This window comes from Heteronotia binoei, chromosome 21 (assembly GCF_032191835.1).
Source record: "Heteronotia binoei isolate CCM8104 ecotype False Entrance Well chromosome 21, APGP_CSIRO_Hbin_v1, whole genome shotgun sequence".
NCBI classification, from domain to species: Eukaryota; Metazoa; Chordata; class Lepidosauria; order Squamata; family Gekkonidae; genus Heteronotia; species Heteronotia binoei.
The window spans coordinates 2662434-2679139 of record NC_083243.1 but is presented as its reverse complement, the minus strand read 5'-3'; the positions used below and the strand labels follow the sequence as shown (position 1 = coordinate 2679139).

Genomic DNA, 16706 nt, shown 5'->3' with positions numbered 1-16706 from the left:
GCGAAAGCGGGCAGCCTTGTCTGGTACCTTTACTAATTTTCATTTCATCTGTAAGATCTGCGTTGATGCACAGCCTTGCACTTTGTTCAGAATATATTGCCTTTATCATTCTTATAAAACTTTCTCCAAGCTCCATTTTTTCCATCACTGCAAACATAAAGTCCCAATTTAAATTGTCAAATGCTTTTTCTGCATCCGCAAAGAATAGCGCTACTTCCTTTTCTGGATGTCTTTCATAATATTCTACAATATTTACAACAGTTCTAATATTGTCTCTTATTTGTCTTTTGGGAAGAAAACCGGCTTGGTCCTCTTTTATAAAATTTATCAAATATTGCTTAAGACGTTCTGCCAGAATTCTTGTAAATATTTTATAATCATTGTTCAAAAGTGAAATTGGTCTGTAATTTTTCACATTTGTAACATCTCTTTCTTCTTTAGGTATCAAAGAAATAACAGCTTCTTTCCATGTATTTGGTACCTTCCCTTTGACTCTTATTGCATTCATCAGCTTCTGTAATTTTGGTATTAATTCATCTTTAAACATTTTAAAATACTTGGCTGTATAACCGTCTGGCCCGGGAGCTTTATCATTTTTCATCAGGTTGATTGCTGCCTCAATTTCTATTTTTTCAATTGGGTCATTCAAAATTTTTCTCATATTCTCAGTTAATGGCTCAATTTTTATTTTCTGTAGATATTCATCTATCTTTTTTCTCTTTACTTCAGCACCTTTAAACAGCTTGGCATAATACTTAAAAAATTCTCTTTTTATTCCCTCTTGAGTAACTACGTCTCTTTCATCTATCACAATTCTATTAATTATTTTATTTTCCCTCTTTTTTTTCAGCTGCCACGCCAAGTATTTCCCCGTCTTATTTGCTCCTTCAAACGATTTTTGCTGGAGCCTTTTCAAATTCCATTCTACTTCTTTGTTTAATAAATGTCTTAGTTGAGTTTGCAATATTGAAATTTCCCTTAGAATTTTCTTTTTCCCTGGTCTTTTCCTCAGCTCTCTTTCTTTTTTCTTTATTTCATTTTGAATATCCAGTAGTTGTTTTTCTTTTTCCCTTTTATCTTTATTGTTCAAAGTAATCAGCAACCCTCTCATTACTGCTTTATAAGCATCCCAGACCGTCTGAAAATCGATATCTTCTTTATCATTCACTTGGAAAAATTCTTTAGTTTCTTTTCCTAGGAAAGTCACTGTTTCTTTGTTCTGTAGCAAGTCTTCATTCAATCTCCATCTTCTCAATCTTTTGGACAGTTTTGTAATCCACATTATTGGGTTATGGTCAGTGCCAATTTTAGGCAAAATCTCTATCTTTCTTGTTATGAGGCCTAAATCTCTGGTTCCCCATAGCATGTCAATTCTAGAAAATGTCTTATGTCTTGCAGAAAAAAAAGTATAGTCCCGCACTTCAGGGTTAAACTTTCTCCATATGTCCTCCAAATTTTCCTGTTTTACTAATTCAAAAAAAGACTTTGGCAATTTTCCTTCTTTTCCACTATTTTTTTTCCCTCCGGATCTATCCAATGAGTTCTCAACTGTTCCATTAAAATCTCCCATTAAGAGTATTTGATCGTAGGTCAACTCATCTAGTTGTTGTGTAATGTCTTTAAAAAAAACATCTTTTGCACCATTAGGTGCATATAGTCCCAATAACAGCGTTTTTTTCCCATTTGATGTTATTTCCACTGCTACAAATCTTCCATCCTTATCTTTAAATACCAATTTTGGCTCCAGGTCTTGTTTAATATAAAAAACTACTCCCCTTTTTTTCTGGTCAGCTAACGAAAAAAATTCCCTTCCCAATTGTTTGTTCCATAAAAATTTATAATCCTTTTGTTTAATGTGGACTTCTTGCAAACAAATTATATTACAATTTTGCTTTTTAATCCAATGAAAAGTTGCCCTTCTTTTTTGTGGTGAATTTAGTCCATTAACATTCCAAGACAATAGTTTGTAATCCATCATGGTGCAAATTCTTTATTTTCTTCAAAAAATCTCCTCAGTTCTCGGGCATTTGTGATCGTGACTCTCTTCCCCTGAAGTTCAAAGCTCACACCCTCGGGGATTATCCATCTATACCTTGTGCCATTGTCTTTCAATTTTTCTGTCAACTTTTTATATGTTCTCCTGTCATTTATCACTTCTTTCGGTAGCTCCTTCATAATTCTCACTCTGCTACCTCTTACTATCAATGATTGTTCAAAGTTTCTCTTCATAATCCTTCCCACCATTTCCTTTGTCATGAATCTTACAACCACATCTCTTGGTAAGTTATTTTTTTTGGCATATAACGAGTTGACTCTATACATGTGATCATACATGCTTTTAGTCTTATCAGGGTCTTCTTCTAAGAATTCTGCGATTATGTTTGTTATATATCCTTTCAAATCATCATTCTCTTCCTCAGGTACTCCTCTCAAACGTAGCTGGTTTTCCATTAATTTGCAGTCGTGAATCGTCACTTTTTCTTGTACTTTCAGCAAGGTGGTATCATGTGTTTTAACTTTCTCCTCCACCTCCTGTACTTTCTTGTCTATTTTCCCAATTTGGTTTTTGAGGTCATCCACTTCTTTTTTAATCACTGTAGTAAGTTCTTCCTTCAACTCTTCCATCATCTTCTTAACTCCTTTCATAATCCTGGCTTCCATAGCCTCCATTTGGTCTTGCATTTTTTCTAATGAAAGGGCTCTTGTTCGGGGCTGCCTGGGCTCTGACATTTAAGCAAAGAGCAAGGGGGATGCAATTAAAATACCAAAAATTTCCGTCGCACAATTTGCAAGTTTGACTACCAAGTTCAGAAGGTCTAAATTTTCTCTCTCAATTAAACTTTGTTCTGTTTTCTTCTGAGCTTCCCAGGCCCAGATATAAATTTTTGAAGAATTTTTCCCCTTTAAAAAAATGACGAAATTTTTGACCTCACCAATTTAAAATCTGACAGTCAGGTTCAATAGAGCAGGGCTTGCCCTTTCCAGCAAGCCCAATTTCGCTGGTTTCTGAGCCCCCAAAGCAAAGATATTTAACAAAAAAGTCTTTAAAAAATCCAAAATGGCGGCCGTGATTTTTTCTCCTTTTAAAGATTTTTTTCCCCTTTTAAAATCACCCCAGGAGCCCACCAATAATGTAGTCAATAGTTCTTATCTTCTTACCCTTTTCCCTGTCGTTTCTGTCACTTTTTAAAGTCCCAAATCTTTTTAAAACGATGTTTTAAATTGGACCTCCCAGCAATGGCTGCCGATGTTTCTCTATGATGTAGAGTAGGCTTTTTTCTTTACTGCTTCCTGTCTCTGTCACCTTCAACCTTATAGATTGCTTGACGCACTTCCTGTCTTGCTCAGTAGAGTTAGAGGACTGTTCCAGTATATTCCTGCGCAGTATGGTTGTTTACATTCCACAAATCGTAAGTAGACACAACAATGATTTCTCTTCAATTTTTAGCAGTTTTTAACACTGTCTTTTATGTCAAAATAGTCCAAACTTCACCCTTCCCTTCTTCTACTTGCAAGTTTTATATTTTCCCCTTATTTCCACCTTTAAAACGTCTCTTTAGTCTGTAAATAGCTCCGGAGTGAAAGAAGAGTTTCTGTACCTTTTTTCCTCTGTTTATCCAAGTTCCACTGGTCTTCCAAGACTTTAGTTGTTTAAAAATGTCCCAGAAGGTTAGGATCGTGACGAGCTTATGCCAAATCGATGGCTCTGAGAGATCTTGCAGACGATAATTTTGCAAACTTCTGAGACTCCTCAAAGCCTCAAAGGACCCTTCTCCAAAGCTCCTTTTCAGCCAAGGTAAATCTCTTCTAAAGTTTTTAGTGCAAGTCTTGGACCTTTCTCTCACTGAGAAAGGTAGGCAGTGGGCTTTGGTTTGCCCTCCACTACCCCGAACAAGACCTTCAGCTTGCTCCCGTTACGAGAGACAACTCAGCTCGCCATTTTCCTCCCCGGACTCACTGGAGAATACTCTTGAGAGTCTCTTGGACTGCAAGAAGATCCAATCAGTCAGTCCTAAGGGAAATTAACCCAGACTGTTCCCTGGAAGGTCAGATGCTGAAGATGAAGCTCAAAGACTTTGGCCATCCAATGAGAAGGGAGCACTCACTGGAGAAGACTCTTGAGAGTCCCTTGGACTGCAAGAAGATCCAGTCAGTGAGTCCTAAGGGAAATCAGCCCAGACTGTTCCCTGGAAGGTCAGATGCTGAAGCTGAAGCTCCAATACTTTGGCCACCCAATGAAAAGGGAGCACTCACTGGAAAATACTCTTGAGAGTCTCTTGGACTGCAAGAAGATCCAATCAGTCAGTCCTAAGGGAAATCAGCCCAGACTGTTCCCTGGAAGGTCAGATGCTGAAGCTCAAATCCTTTGGCCACCAAATGAGAAGGGAGCACTCACTGGAGAAGACTCTTGAGAGTCCCTTGGACTGCAAGAAGATCCAACCAGTCAGTCCTAAGGGAAATCAACTCAGACTGGTCACTGGAAGGTCAGATGCTGAAGCTAAAGCTCCACTTCTTTGGCCACCCAATGAGAAGGGAGCACTCCCTGGAGAAGACCCTGATGCTGGGAAAGACAGAAGGCAAAAGAAGAAGGGGACGGCAAAAGAGGAGATGGCTGGACAGTGTTAACGATATAACAAACAGGAATTTGAGCAAACTTCAGAGGATGGTGGAAGACAGGAGGGCCTGGCGTGACTTGGTCCATGGGGTTTTCAAGGCAAGAGACATTCAGACATGGTTTGCCATTTTCTACCTCTGTAAAGTGACTTTGTATAGTCCCTTGGACTGCAAGGAGATCAAATCAGTCAGTCTTAAGGAAAATCAACCCTGACTGTTCCCTGGAACATCAGATGCTGAAGCTGAAGCTCAAGTACTTTGGCCACCCAATGAAAAGGGAGAACTCCCTGGAGAAGACCATGATGCTGGTAAAGACAGAAGGCAAAAGAAGAAGGGGACGGCAAAAGAGGAGATGGCTGGACAGCGTTACTGTGCAAATTTGAGCAGACTTCGGAGGATGGTGGAAGACAGGAGGGCCTGGCATGACTTGGTCCATGGGGTTGCAAAGAGTCAGACTTGACTGTGTGACTGAACAACAATAAAACCTGTAACCTCAATGCTATGTTGCTACATTTGCTTGCTGGCTGATCAACTTTGTTTCGTCTGTAAAAACTGCACAAGTAACCTTTTCCCACCCTGAGGTATCGTTATGCCTAGGCATTGAAGGCAAACCACAGCTCAGAGACTTTCACTTTTGAAGTAACTTGCTTTAGCTGGAAATTATTACAAGGGGGGGATAGGGAATGCTTCACTGTTAGAGAAAAAAAGGCGCTCTTTGTTTCACATCTGTAATGGTCTTGACCTTAAGGTATAATTGCCTGTCTGAGCCTGAGGGACTCTGTCTTGGCACTGGAACACCTTCATTAATTGAATAAACCTTATATGATTCATCATGGAGGTTGTCATTGATGGGGTTTGTGCAGCACTTGACACCGGGGATTGCCAATCAGCTCTGAAAGTTTCTTGTCCTGAAAGCCCTACGGGGTCGCCATAAGGGCAGTGGCTCAGGGGCCTCTTCCACCCCCCCCCCCCCCACCAAGCTTTCATAAGGCTTAAATGCTTTTCCTTTCCAAACGTGGCTCATGGAGGCATTTCTGAAAACCAAGCCCCACCCTTCTCAGAACAGTCTGGCTTCAGAGATAAACCTGCAATTGCAGCAGCCCACAAAACCATGCAGGACTTTGTGGCATGCCACGGGCTGGCAGAGGGGCAGAACTGGGAAGTGGGAAATCCTCCAGGGCCAGTGTGGTGTTGTGGTGAAGTGCGAGGACTCTTCTCTGGGAGAACCGGGTTTGATTCCCCACTCCTCCACTTGCACCTGCTGGAATGGCCTTGGGTCAGCCATAGCTCTTGCAGAGTTGTCCTTGAAAGGGCAGCTTCTGTCAGAGCTCTCTCAGCCCCACCCACCTTACAGGGTGTCTGTCTCCTGAGAGCCAGTTTGGTGTAGTAGTTAAGCGCACAGACTCTTATCTGGAAGAACTGGGTTTTGATTCCCCACTCTTCCACTTGCAGGTGCTGGAATGGTCTTGGGTCAGCCATAGCTCTTGCAAGAGTTGTCCTTGAAAGGGCAGCTTCTGTGAGAGCTCTCTCAGCCCCACCCACCTCACAGGGTGTCTGTTGTGGGGAAGGGAGATAAAGGAGATTGTGAACTGCTCTGAGTTTCTGATTCAGAGAGAAGGGCGGGGTATAAATCTGCAATTCTTCTTCTCCTCCTCCTCCTCCTCCTCCTTTCCTTCCCCTCTCCATCGACACCCTTCCAAAATCATCAAGCCAAGTGCAATCCATTTCCCCACATCAACCAATGACAAAGATGTACTTTGTAGGACTGGGGTGCTCAGACAATCCTAGAAGTAATTCTCAACACCAAACACCACCATCTAAATGGTTAAATACTACTGATTAAGTGTGTGTGTGTGGGGGGGGGGGGACAGGAGAGAAATGTCCATAGTAAGATTAGGCTGCTGAGCAATATTTACCGTGAAGTGGGATGCAGGATTTTTCCTGAACTGATCTCTTGCTAGAATTATCTGATACTTCGTGAGAGCAGAAATATCTCGTTGGGACAAAACCCGGAACCGAATCAGTCGGCCAGCAAAAGCTTCCAGGACCTGTACACAAAATAAAATAAAGTAGAACATGATGATGATGATATTGGATTTATATCCCGCCCTCCACTCTTAATCTCAAAGTGCCTTACAATCACCTTTACCTTCCTCCCCCACAACAAACACTCTGTATGGTGGGTGGGGCTGAGAGAGCTCTCACAGAAGCTCTCTCAGCCCCACTGTCCTTTCAAGGACAACTCCCACGAGAGCTATGGCTGACCCAAGGCCATTCCAGCAGCTGCAAGTGGAGGAGTGAGGAGTCAAACCTGGTTGGCTGACCCAAGGCCATTCCAGCGGCTGCAAGTGGAGGAGTGGGGAATCAAACCTGGTTCTCCCAGATAAGAGTCCGCACACTTCACCACTACATCAGACAAGGAGTCCGATGATTACCTCCGTTAAACCTTTACCTATCAGCAACGACACATCAGGCACTACAGAACATGGAAGACTTTCTGTCCCCATTCAGTGGGCTTTCCACTGAAGCAAGACGCATCACCCGATGTACAGACTTTTGCATCCATGTGCATGCGTAAGGGGTAAAGGGGATGGTTTTAACATATTCACCTGCTGAGGAGGAGCAGGAGGGAAAAACTAGACAGCACGTGGCTGCCTCAGACTTTGCAAGCCAGTTGAGGAAGACGGGTTCTTTCTACAGGGAGCCTCGCTACACATCTGTGGAGGAATCTGAAGCATAGGGGAAGAGACAAGGCTACGCGGCTGCTTAACTGAGAGACAACTCTCCTGATGAATGGCTGGACTAGATTAGAAGCTGAGAGGCCCCAGTTCGAATCCCAACTCTGTCGCTGAAGCGTGGGCCAGACACACACTCTTGGACTTCACAGGGCTGTTGTGACAGCAAAACTGAGGAGGGGTGATTGATGCCAGGCACCTGGGGCCCCCAGGAGGGGAAAAGGCTGGGTAATGATGAAGCAAATGCTAAATGGAGGAGGAGCAGGAGGAGGAAGAAGAAGAAATGGTGTCAAAACCAGTATCATTCAACTGATTTCAAAGCAGACAGCTCCTGCTTTCCAAAACCGTAGAGCAAAGCAAAACCACTGTGCATGCACAAAATGAATCAACAATAATAGAATAAAGTGTCCAAATAATTTATACAGATACCCCAAATACACAGGAAGTATTTTTTGTGAGGGGATGCTTGTGCCTTTTGGAAACTGAGCAGAGAGTGCTACAAGGGTGAAGGTTGTGGCTTGGCAACTTGGGAAGTTGCTGAATACTTCTGAGTTCGTGTGAAGGGCTGAAGGTGAAGGTGATTGAAGGTGATTGCTGCTAATTGATTAGAGTGGCTGTGTTCCCCACCCTTTTTGCATTATTAAGCTGTGCCTTGCCAGAGGCGCAAGTTAAAAGGCTCTTAGCCTGGGGGCTGTGTAAGGACCAGGAACCCAGATTCCGTGTGTTCCCAATAAGATAAGTAGATTCTCCAGGCGGGGAGCCACATAAACAGGGTTTAAAAATAGACTGCATATTTTTAAAAAGCTATCATGAAGGTAGAATGCCAGCAGGGTGGTGGGGGCTTTCCAGTGTTTTGCATTGAGTGTCACATGTATGACTATCTGCCCACAGGACAGAAGTCTTGGGTGTGTGCTCGATGCAAGGAGCTACTGGTCCTCAGAGAACGAGTTCGTACCCTTGAGGCCGAGGTGACTTCCCTGGAGAAGCAAAGACGGACAGTTAGGCACTTGGGGAAGACTCTCGGGGGCATATTAGATGAGCCCCGCTCTGAACGTAGCAGTCCCGTTGCTTCCAGAGAGTGTGAGGGTCGAGAGGGAACAGGGCACCGTGCTGAGGATAAGGGGAATGCGCCCTCAGAAGGGACCTCTTCTTCGGTTGGTGAGCGGGTATCCTTTCGCGCCAAGGAACCATCCCTGGGCAGGGGGAGAGGGGGTTTTTTGGTAGTTGGTGATTTGATCCTTAGGCAAGTAGACAGCTTGGTGGCGAAACCGCGTACTGACCGTATGGTGACTTGCCTGCCTGGTGCGAAGGTAGCGGACATTACGCGTGTAGTAGATAGGCTGATAGACAGTGCTGGGGAGGAGCCTGTGGTCGTGGTGCATGTTGGCACCAACGATGTGGGGAAATGCAGTCGTGAGGTCCTGGAGGAGAAATTTAGGCTGCTAGGCGGGAGACTTAAGGCCAGGACCTCCAAGGTAGCCTTCTCGGAAGTGCTACCTGTTCCACGTGCAGGGCAGGAGAGACAGGCACAAATTAGAAGTCTCAATGTGTGGATGAGACGATGGTGTAAGGAGGAAGGGTTTAACTTTGTTAGGCACTGGGATGCTTTCTGGAACAAGCGGGAGCTGTACAAAACAGACGGTCTCCACTTGCCCCCGGATGGAACCAGGCTGCTGGCGCTTAAAATCAAAAAGGTGGCAGAGCAGTTTTTAAACTAAATCTTGGGGAAAGCCGACAGGAGATGAAATGTCTCTGGTTCAGGAGGACTCATCTCAAAGAGATGAAGGGTTAGCTGTTACTTTTCTACCGGGTAATGGATCAGAGTTGTCCACTGAGATGGTGACAAACAGAATGGACTGCCTGCCAGAGTCTCGAGGCGGCAGGAGGAAGGGGGCGGGCCTAGCTTGCTTGGGAAAGTATAGATGTTTGTACACAAATGCTAGAAGTCTTCAAAGTAAAATTGGTGAGTTGGAATGTTTAGTGTTGGGAGAAAACAGAGACATTGTGGGAATTTCAAAAACTTGGTGGAATGAGGAGAATCAGTGGGACACGGTGATTCCTGGATATAAGTTATACCGGAAGGATAGGGAGGGAGGGGTTGGAGGTGGGGTGGCTCTGTATGTCAGAGAGGGCATACGGTCCAGTAAGGCTGAGGTCAGAGAATTAGACTCCCTTCTAGAAATGCTTTGGGTTGAAATAGAGGGCCCAAAAGGCAATTAACTATGGGAATTTGTTATCGCCCACCAAATTAAAAGATAGAGGATGACTATAATATGATGGAAGGCTTAAAGATGGTGGCTAGACGTAAAAACTGTGTCGTAATAGGTGATTTTAACTACCCACAGATTGATTGGGTCAATATGTGTTCTGGTCGAGAGAAAAAGACTGAGTTTCTAGATGCTCTCGATGACTGTGCTATGGAGCAGATGGTCTCTGAACCTACCAGGGGTGGGGCGATCCTGGATTTGGTCCTAAGTAATGCCCTGGCCCCACTCAATGCACAGCAGCCAAGAAGGTCTGAACGCCTGCTCCGGCTGCAACACCACTGAGGATGTTCTCCGCAGCTGAGAACGAAACGTCTGGAAGGAAAACTTTCTCCAGTAGAACACGGCACTTGATCCCGAAATACTCTACAAACCCTAATGATGTTACCTGCCGTGAAAACCTGAAATCTTTGATAATGCCCAAGACTTGGTGAGAGATGTAAAAGTGATCGCCCCGCTTGGGAGCAGTGACCATAACGCTATTGATTTCACCATTTGTATAAACAGAGAGTTGCCCCAAAAGACCAGCACAACCACATTTAACTTTAAAAGGCGTAAATTCTCTGAGATGAGGAGGCATGTGAAGAGGAAACTGAAAGGAAAGGTAAATACAGTCAAAACCCTTGGGGAAGCTTGGAGGCTATTTAAAACTACAATCCTAGAAGCTCAGATAAAATATATACCACAAGTTAGGAAAGGCACAAACAGGTATAAGAGAAGGCCTGCATGGTTCACAAACAAAGTAATGGAAGCTGTAAAAGGTAAGAAGGACTCCTTTAAGCGGTGGAAAACCAGTCCAAGTGAGATTAGTAAAAGGGAACACAGGCTGTGCCAAATCAAATGCAAGACTGTGATCAGGCAGGCAAAAAGCGACTATGAGGAGCATATTGCAAAAAACATAAACACCAATAATAAAAATTTCCTCAAATATATTAGAAGCAGGAAACCAGCCAGGGGAGGCAGTGGGGCCCTTGGATGACCAAGGGGGGCAAAGGATTACTGAAGGAGGATAGGGAAATGGCTGAGAAGCTGAATGCCTTTTTTGCCTCTGTGGAGAAACGCCATTTTAGTCAATGTTGGTGCTTCATTGGGAGGGAAAACATGAAACTCCTAAGCAGGCTTTGGCCTAGCCTCCCTCCAAACCCCCCCTCCCTTCCAGAGCCAAACCAACAACGCTAGGGGGAAAGCCTCCTAGAGAGGCAGGAAGTTCTTTTGTTCTTGGGATTGGAGTTAGCAGGAAGAGAAGGCAGTTTGCAACTGGCGCTCGAGGGAGCATGTGGTGGGCATGGGGGCTCCTGCCTGTGAGGCCCCCAGGCAGTCAGACCAAGTAAGTCATCCCCAAGGTGGGGCAAGTTTAGACCAGGGACAGTAGGATGCGTTTATAACACCTTTCCTTTATCATGCTGTTTGCTGTGCGGGTGCTGTGCTGTGCTAACTTTTTATAGGCAACTGTTTTTGTTTTGTTTTTCTTTCCCTTTCTTTTTCTCTTGTAAATGAATATTTTTTTCTGTTTTGAATGCTGGCAGTCAATCTCTGTACCACATAGATCCCCAAACCGCTTTAGACCACGCTGCTTTATAAAGGGGGCCCCGGGGATGGGGGAAGGCATGCAGTTGGATAAGGTGCCAATCCTCCAGGGGTGCCCCAAAGAAGTGCTGAGGTCTCTGTGAAACCCAAGTACAGGGTGGCAGAGGACCTTGAGGCCTGGCCTCATAGCTGGAGAGGGGGATTGGGAGTCCTGTTCCTCTCAATCTGAACCCCTAGACTGAGCAGGTGGTGGCAGCGAGCCCAAGGGGCAGGAGGAGAAATAGCTCCCTCCAGGAGTTGGCGACTCAATAGGGAGCTGACGGGACCGGGTCTGAAGGCAGAATCGGGCCGGTTCCGTCACAGCCTCCATCTTCAATGTGGAAGATGAGAAGTGTTTGCCTGCTCTAGAACCACTTATATTGGAAGGGGTGTTGAAAGACCTGAGTCAGATTGAGGTGACAAGAGAGGAGGTCCTACAACTGATAGACGAATTAAAAACTAATAAGTCACCAGGTCCGGATGGCATACATCCGAGAGTTCTGAAAGAACTCAAAGTTGAACTTGTGGAACTTCTGGCAAAAATATGTAATCTTTCATTGAAATCTGCCTCCGTTCCTGAGGACTGGAAGGTAGCAAATGTCACCCCCATCTTTAAAAAGGGTTCCAGAGGAGATCCGGGTAACTACAGGCCAGTCAGTTTTCCTTTTTCCCTCGCAAACTTGGTGTCATCAGAGGTTGTGCTGTACACGTGTGTAAAATAGATTTATCCCACTTCCACCTCCACCGGTGAGACCCTTTCAGGAAGGCCAACCAATTAATATTTTAAAATGGCTACCAAGGAATCATGGGGCACAAAGGCATTCCCAGCATATGAGAAAAGGCGATAAGACAGATACTTGATAAAGCAAAGCTATACAAACAAGCGAGAAACTGCATATCTAGCAGCTGCTGCTCATTAAAGGAGTCAGAGGAATACGGGAGCAAGCATTTATGAGCCTGCCTCGGCGGGGAGGGCGGGATATAAATGCGAAAATAAAATGTGAAATAAATATTTATTAATTCATTCACAGTGGGGAGCCCAAAATGGCTTACGCCATTCTCGTCTCCTCTATTTATCTTCACTGCAACCCTGTGAGGTAGGCTAGGCTGAGAGAAATGCACTGGCCCAAGGTCACCAAGCAAGTTTCCATGGAACGAGCACGGATTCGAACCTGGGTCTCCCAGATCCTAGCCTCTTAACTGCTACACCACAATGGATCTCGTTCTAATGTTCCCCAGATGTGGAAGGGTTGATCTTGACCCTCTCTTGGATAAAGATCACCTCGAGATAAAACTTTCCCAGATCCCTTGGGTGGCCTCTTGCTCCAAGAACAGCAGACATCTAGTTTTTTTCAAGGCAAGAGATATTTAAAAGTGGTTTTACCATTGCCTGCCTCTGTGTAGCCAAACACTGACCAGGGTCAACCCTGTTTAGTTCCCAAGATCAAGTTAGCCTGGGTTATCCAGGTCACGGAGTTAAAATCAAAACATGTTAATTCATTGTAAGGTAATCAATTTTTGTTGTTGTCCAGTCGCACAGTCAAGTCCGACTCTTTGCGACCCCAAGGACCAAGTCAAGCCAGGCCCTCCTGTCTTCCAGCATCCTCCAAAGTCTGCTCAAATTCGTGTTTGTTACATCAGTAACACTGTCCAGCCATCTCCTCTTTTGCCGTCCCCTTCTTCTTTTGCCTTCCGTCTTTCCCAGCATCAGGGTCTTCTCCAGGGAGTGCTCCCTTCTCATTGGGTGGCCAAAGTATTTGAGCTTCAGCTTCAGCATCTGACCTTCCAGGGAACAGATTTCCCTGAGGACTGACTGATTGGATCTTCTTGCAGTCCAAAGGACTATCAAGAATCTTCTCCAGGGAGTGCTCCCTTCTCATTTGGTGGCAAAAGGATTTGAGATTCAGCTTCAGCATCTGACCTTCCAGGGAACAGTCTGGGTTGATTTCCCTTAGGACTGACTGATTTGTTCTTCTTGCAGTCCAAGGGACTATACAAAGTCACTATATAGAGGCAGAAAATGGCAAACCATGTCTGAATGTGTCTTGCCTTGAAAACCCCCTGGACCAAGTCACGCCAGGCCCTCCTGTCTTCCACCATCCTCCGAAGTCTGCTCAAATTCATGTTTGTTACATCAGTAACGCTGTCCAGCCATCTCCTCTTCTGCCCTCCCCTTCTTCTTCTGCCTTCTGTCTTTCCCAATATCAGGGTCTTCTCCAGTGAGTGCTCCCTTCTCATTGGGTGGCCAAAGTATTTAAATAAGAATGTTCATGCGGTCACAAATTCTATGGGCTTTTTTTTTTTTTTTAAGGAGAGAGACTGCTCCTAATGTGAAAGGTAGGTCTCAGTTTTTCTCATTTTCTCTTGTTCTGTCTCGTGACCTAGTTTTCAAAAGTTAGATAACTGCACGGTCAGAATACACCTTGCTTGTGACACCACCTGCTCTCATCATCTGCTTCAAAACAAAACCAAGAAGGATTATTAAGGCAGACGGGAACATCTCGTTGCCTGGCACTTAATACTAAAACTATTAAGTTCAACAAACATAACCTACTTAGAAACAACATTCTAACTTTCTTTACCCTTCTCTGGAAGTCCCTTGCTTATTTTCTAAAGACAAAAAATATATAAAACAATCTTTCATTGAAATGTTGGGGCCTTTAAGCCATTACAGATGTATTTTTAAAATATTGTTACGGCACCAGCTTCAAGCTAAATATATATAGGCCAGAAAGTTTAGGCTTCAACCTTCGGAGAAGGAAATAAATGCCTGGTTTCTACAGCCCACCCATCACACAAGCCATACGACCACACAAAATGCCAACAGAACAACATGGCATGTGTAGCGGGTTTTCTATAGCTCTCAGAAGCTAATGAGACTGGGGCCCTGGATGGGAGTCTCTGAGGAGAAAGGCAACGGGAGCTCTCGCTGGCCTTGAAAGGTCCTTGCTGGGGTTACCGTCATAGAATCATAGAAGAGTTGGAAGGGACCTCTAGGGTCATCTAGTCCAACCCACTGCACAATGCAGGAAACTCAAAAACACCTAAATTCACAGGATCCGCATTGCTGTCAGATGGCCATCTAGCCTGTTTAAAAACCTCCAAGGGAAGAGAGCCCACCACCTCCCGAAGAATCCTAGAGTTGGAAGGGACCTCCAGGGTCTTCTAGTCCAACCCTCTGCACAATGCGGGAAACTCACAAACACCTCCCCCTAAATTCACAGGATCCGCATTGCTGTCAGAGGGCCATCTAGCCTCTGTTTAAAAACCTCCAAGGAAGGAGAGCCCACCACCTCCCAAAGAATCATAGAATCATAGAGTTGGAAGGGACCTCCAGGGTCATCTAGTCCAACCCCCTGCACAATGCAGGAAACTCACAAACACCTCCCCCTAAATTCACAGGATCTTCATTGCTGTCAGATGGCCAGCCAGCCTCTGTTTAAAAACCTCCAAGGAAGGAGAGCCCACGACCTCCTAAAGAAGCCTGTTCCACTGAGGAATTGCTCTAACAGTCATAGAATCCTAGAGTTGGAAGGGACCTCCAGAGTAATCTAGTCCAACCCCCTGCACAATGCAGGATACTCACAAACAACTCCCCCTAAATTCACAGGATCCTCATTGCTGTCAGATGGCCATCTAGCCTCTGTTGAAAAACCTGCAAGGAAGGAGAGCCCACCACCTCCTGAGGAAGCCTGTTCCACTGAGGAACCGCTCTAACAGTCATAGAATCACAGAATCCTAGAGTTGGAAGGGACCTCCAGGGTCATCTAGTCCAACCCCCTGCACAATGCAGGAAACTCACAAACACCTCCCCCTAAATTCACAGGATCTTCATTGCTGTCAGATGGCCATCTAGCCTCTGTTTAAAACCTGCAAGGAAGGAGAGCCCACCACCTCCCGAGGAAGCCTGTTCCACTGAGGAACCGCTCTAACAGTCATAGAATCACAGAATCCTAGAGTTGGAAGAGACCTCCAGGGTCATCTAGTCCAACCCCCTGCACAATGCAGGAAACTCACAAACAACTCCCCCTAAATTCACAGGATCCTCATTGCTGTCAGATGGCCATCTAGCCTCTGTTGAAAAACCTGCAAGGAAGGAGAGCCCACCACCTCCCGAGGAAGCCTGTTCCACTGAGGAACAGCTCTAACAGTCATAGAATCACAGAATCCTAGAGTTGGAAGGGACCTCCAGGGTCATCTAGTCCAACCCCCTGCACAATGCAGGAAACTCACAAATCCCTCCCCCTAAATTCACACGATCCTCATTGCTGTCAGATGGCCATCTAGCCTCCGTTGAAAAACCTCCAAGGAAGGAGAGCCCACCACCTCCCAAGGAAGCCTGTTCCACTGAGGAACCGCTCTAACAGTCATAGAATCACAGAATACTAGAGTTGGAAGGGACCTCCAGGGTCATCTAGTCCAACCCCTGTACAATGCAGGAAACTCACAAATCCCTCCCCCTAAATTCACAGGATCCTCATTGCTGTCAGATGGCCATCTAGCCTCTGTTGAAAAACCTCCAAGGAAGGAGAGCCCACCACCTCCCGAGGAAGCCTGTTCCACTGAGGAACAGCTCTAACAGTCATAGAATCACAGAATCCTAGAGTTGGAAGGGACCTCCAGGGTCATCTAGTCCAACCCCCTGCACAATGCAGGAAACTCACAAATCCCTCCCCCTAAATTCACACGATCCTCATTGCTGTCAGATGGCCATCTAGCCTCCGTTGAAAAACCTCCAAGGAAGGAGAGCCCACCACCTCCCGAGGAAGCCTGTTCCACTGAGGAATCGCTCTAATGGTCAAGAAGTTCTTCCTAATGTTGAGCCAGAAACTCTTTTGATTTAATTTCAACCCATTGGTTCTGGTCCTTCCTTCTGGGGTCACAGAAAACAATTCCGCACCATCCTCTACATGACAGCCCTTCAAGTCCTTGAAGATGGTGATCCTATCACCTCTCAGCAGCCTCCTCTCCAGGCTAAACATCCCCAGCTCCTTCAACCTTTCCTCATAGGAAGGGACCTCCAGGGTCATCTAGTCCAACCCCCTGCACAATGCAGGAAACTCACAAACCCCTCCCCCTAAATTCACAGGATCTTCATTGGTGTCAGATGGCCATCTAGCCTCTGTCACACTGAAAGTATCGGTTTATAAACAAACGTAGTTTTGTATCGACTTCGACTGGTCATTGAAACCTCACGCTTGACAATACATGGATAAAAGTGCTCCAGTGCGCATCATATACTTGGACTTCCAAAAGGCTTTGGACAAGGGAGCGCACCAAACAGTCAAGACCAGGGGTGGCCAAGGGTAGCTCTCCAGATGTTTTTTGCCTACAACTCCCATCAGCCCCAGCCAGCATGGCCAATGGCTGGGGCTGATTGGGAGTTGTAGGGGGGAAAAAACATCTGGAGAGCTAACCTTGGCCACCCCTGGTGAAGAGTATGCTTAGCCAAAGGATAAGAGGATGTTTCCTCTTATGAGTTAAAAGTTGATTAAAACTCCTTCGTAATAAACAAATAACGATGTGA

At 45.3% G+C, this 16706-nt stretch overlaps 1 protein-coding gene across 1 annotated transcript in view; it reads right to left on the bottom strand.

Annotated features, from left to right (window-relative positions):
- The window catches only part of FANCM (FA complementation group M), a 111465-nt gene that overhangs the window by 66092 nt on the left and 28667 nt on the right, over positions 1 to 16706 (bottom strand). The window contains exon 5 of the mRNA XM_060261362.1: positions 6531 to 6662. Within this exon, the coding sequence (XP_060117345.1) occupies positions 6531 to 6662 (132 nt within the window). The remainder of the gene's footprint in view (positions 1 to 6530; positions 6663 to 16706) is intronic.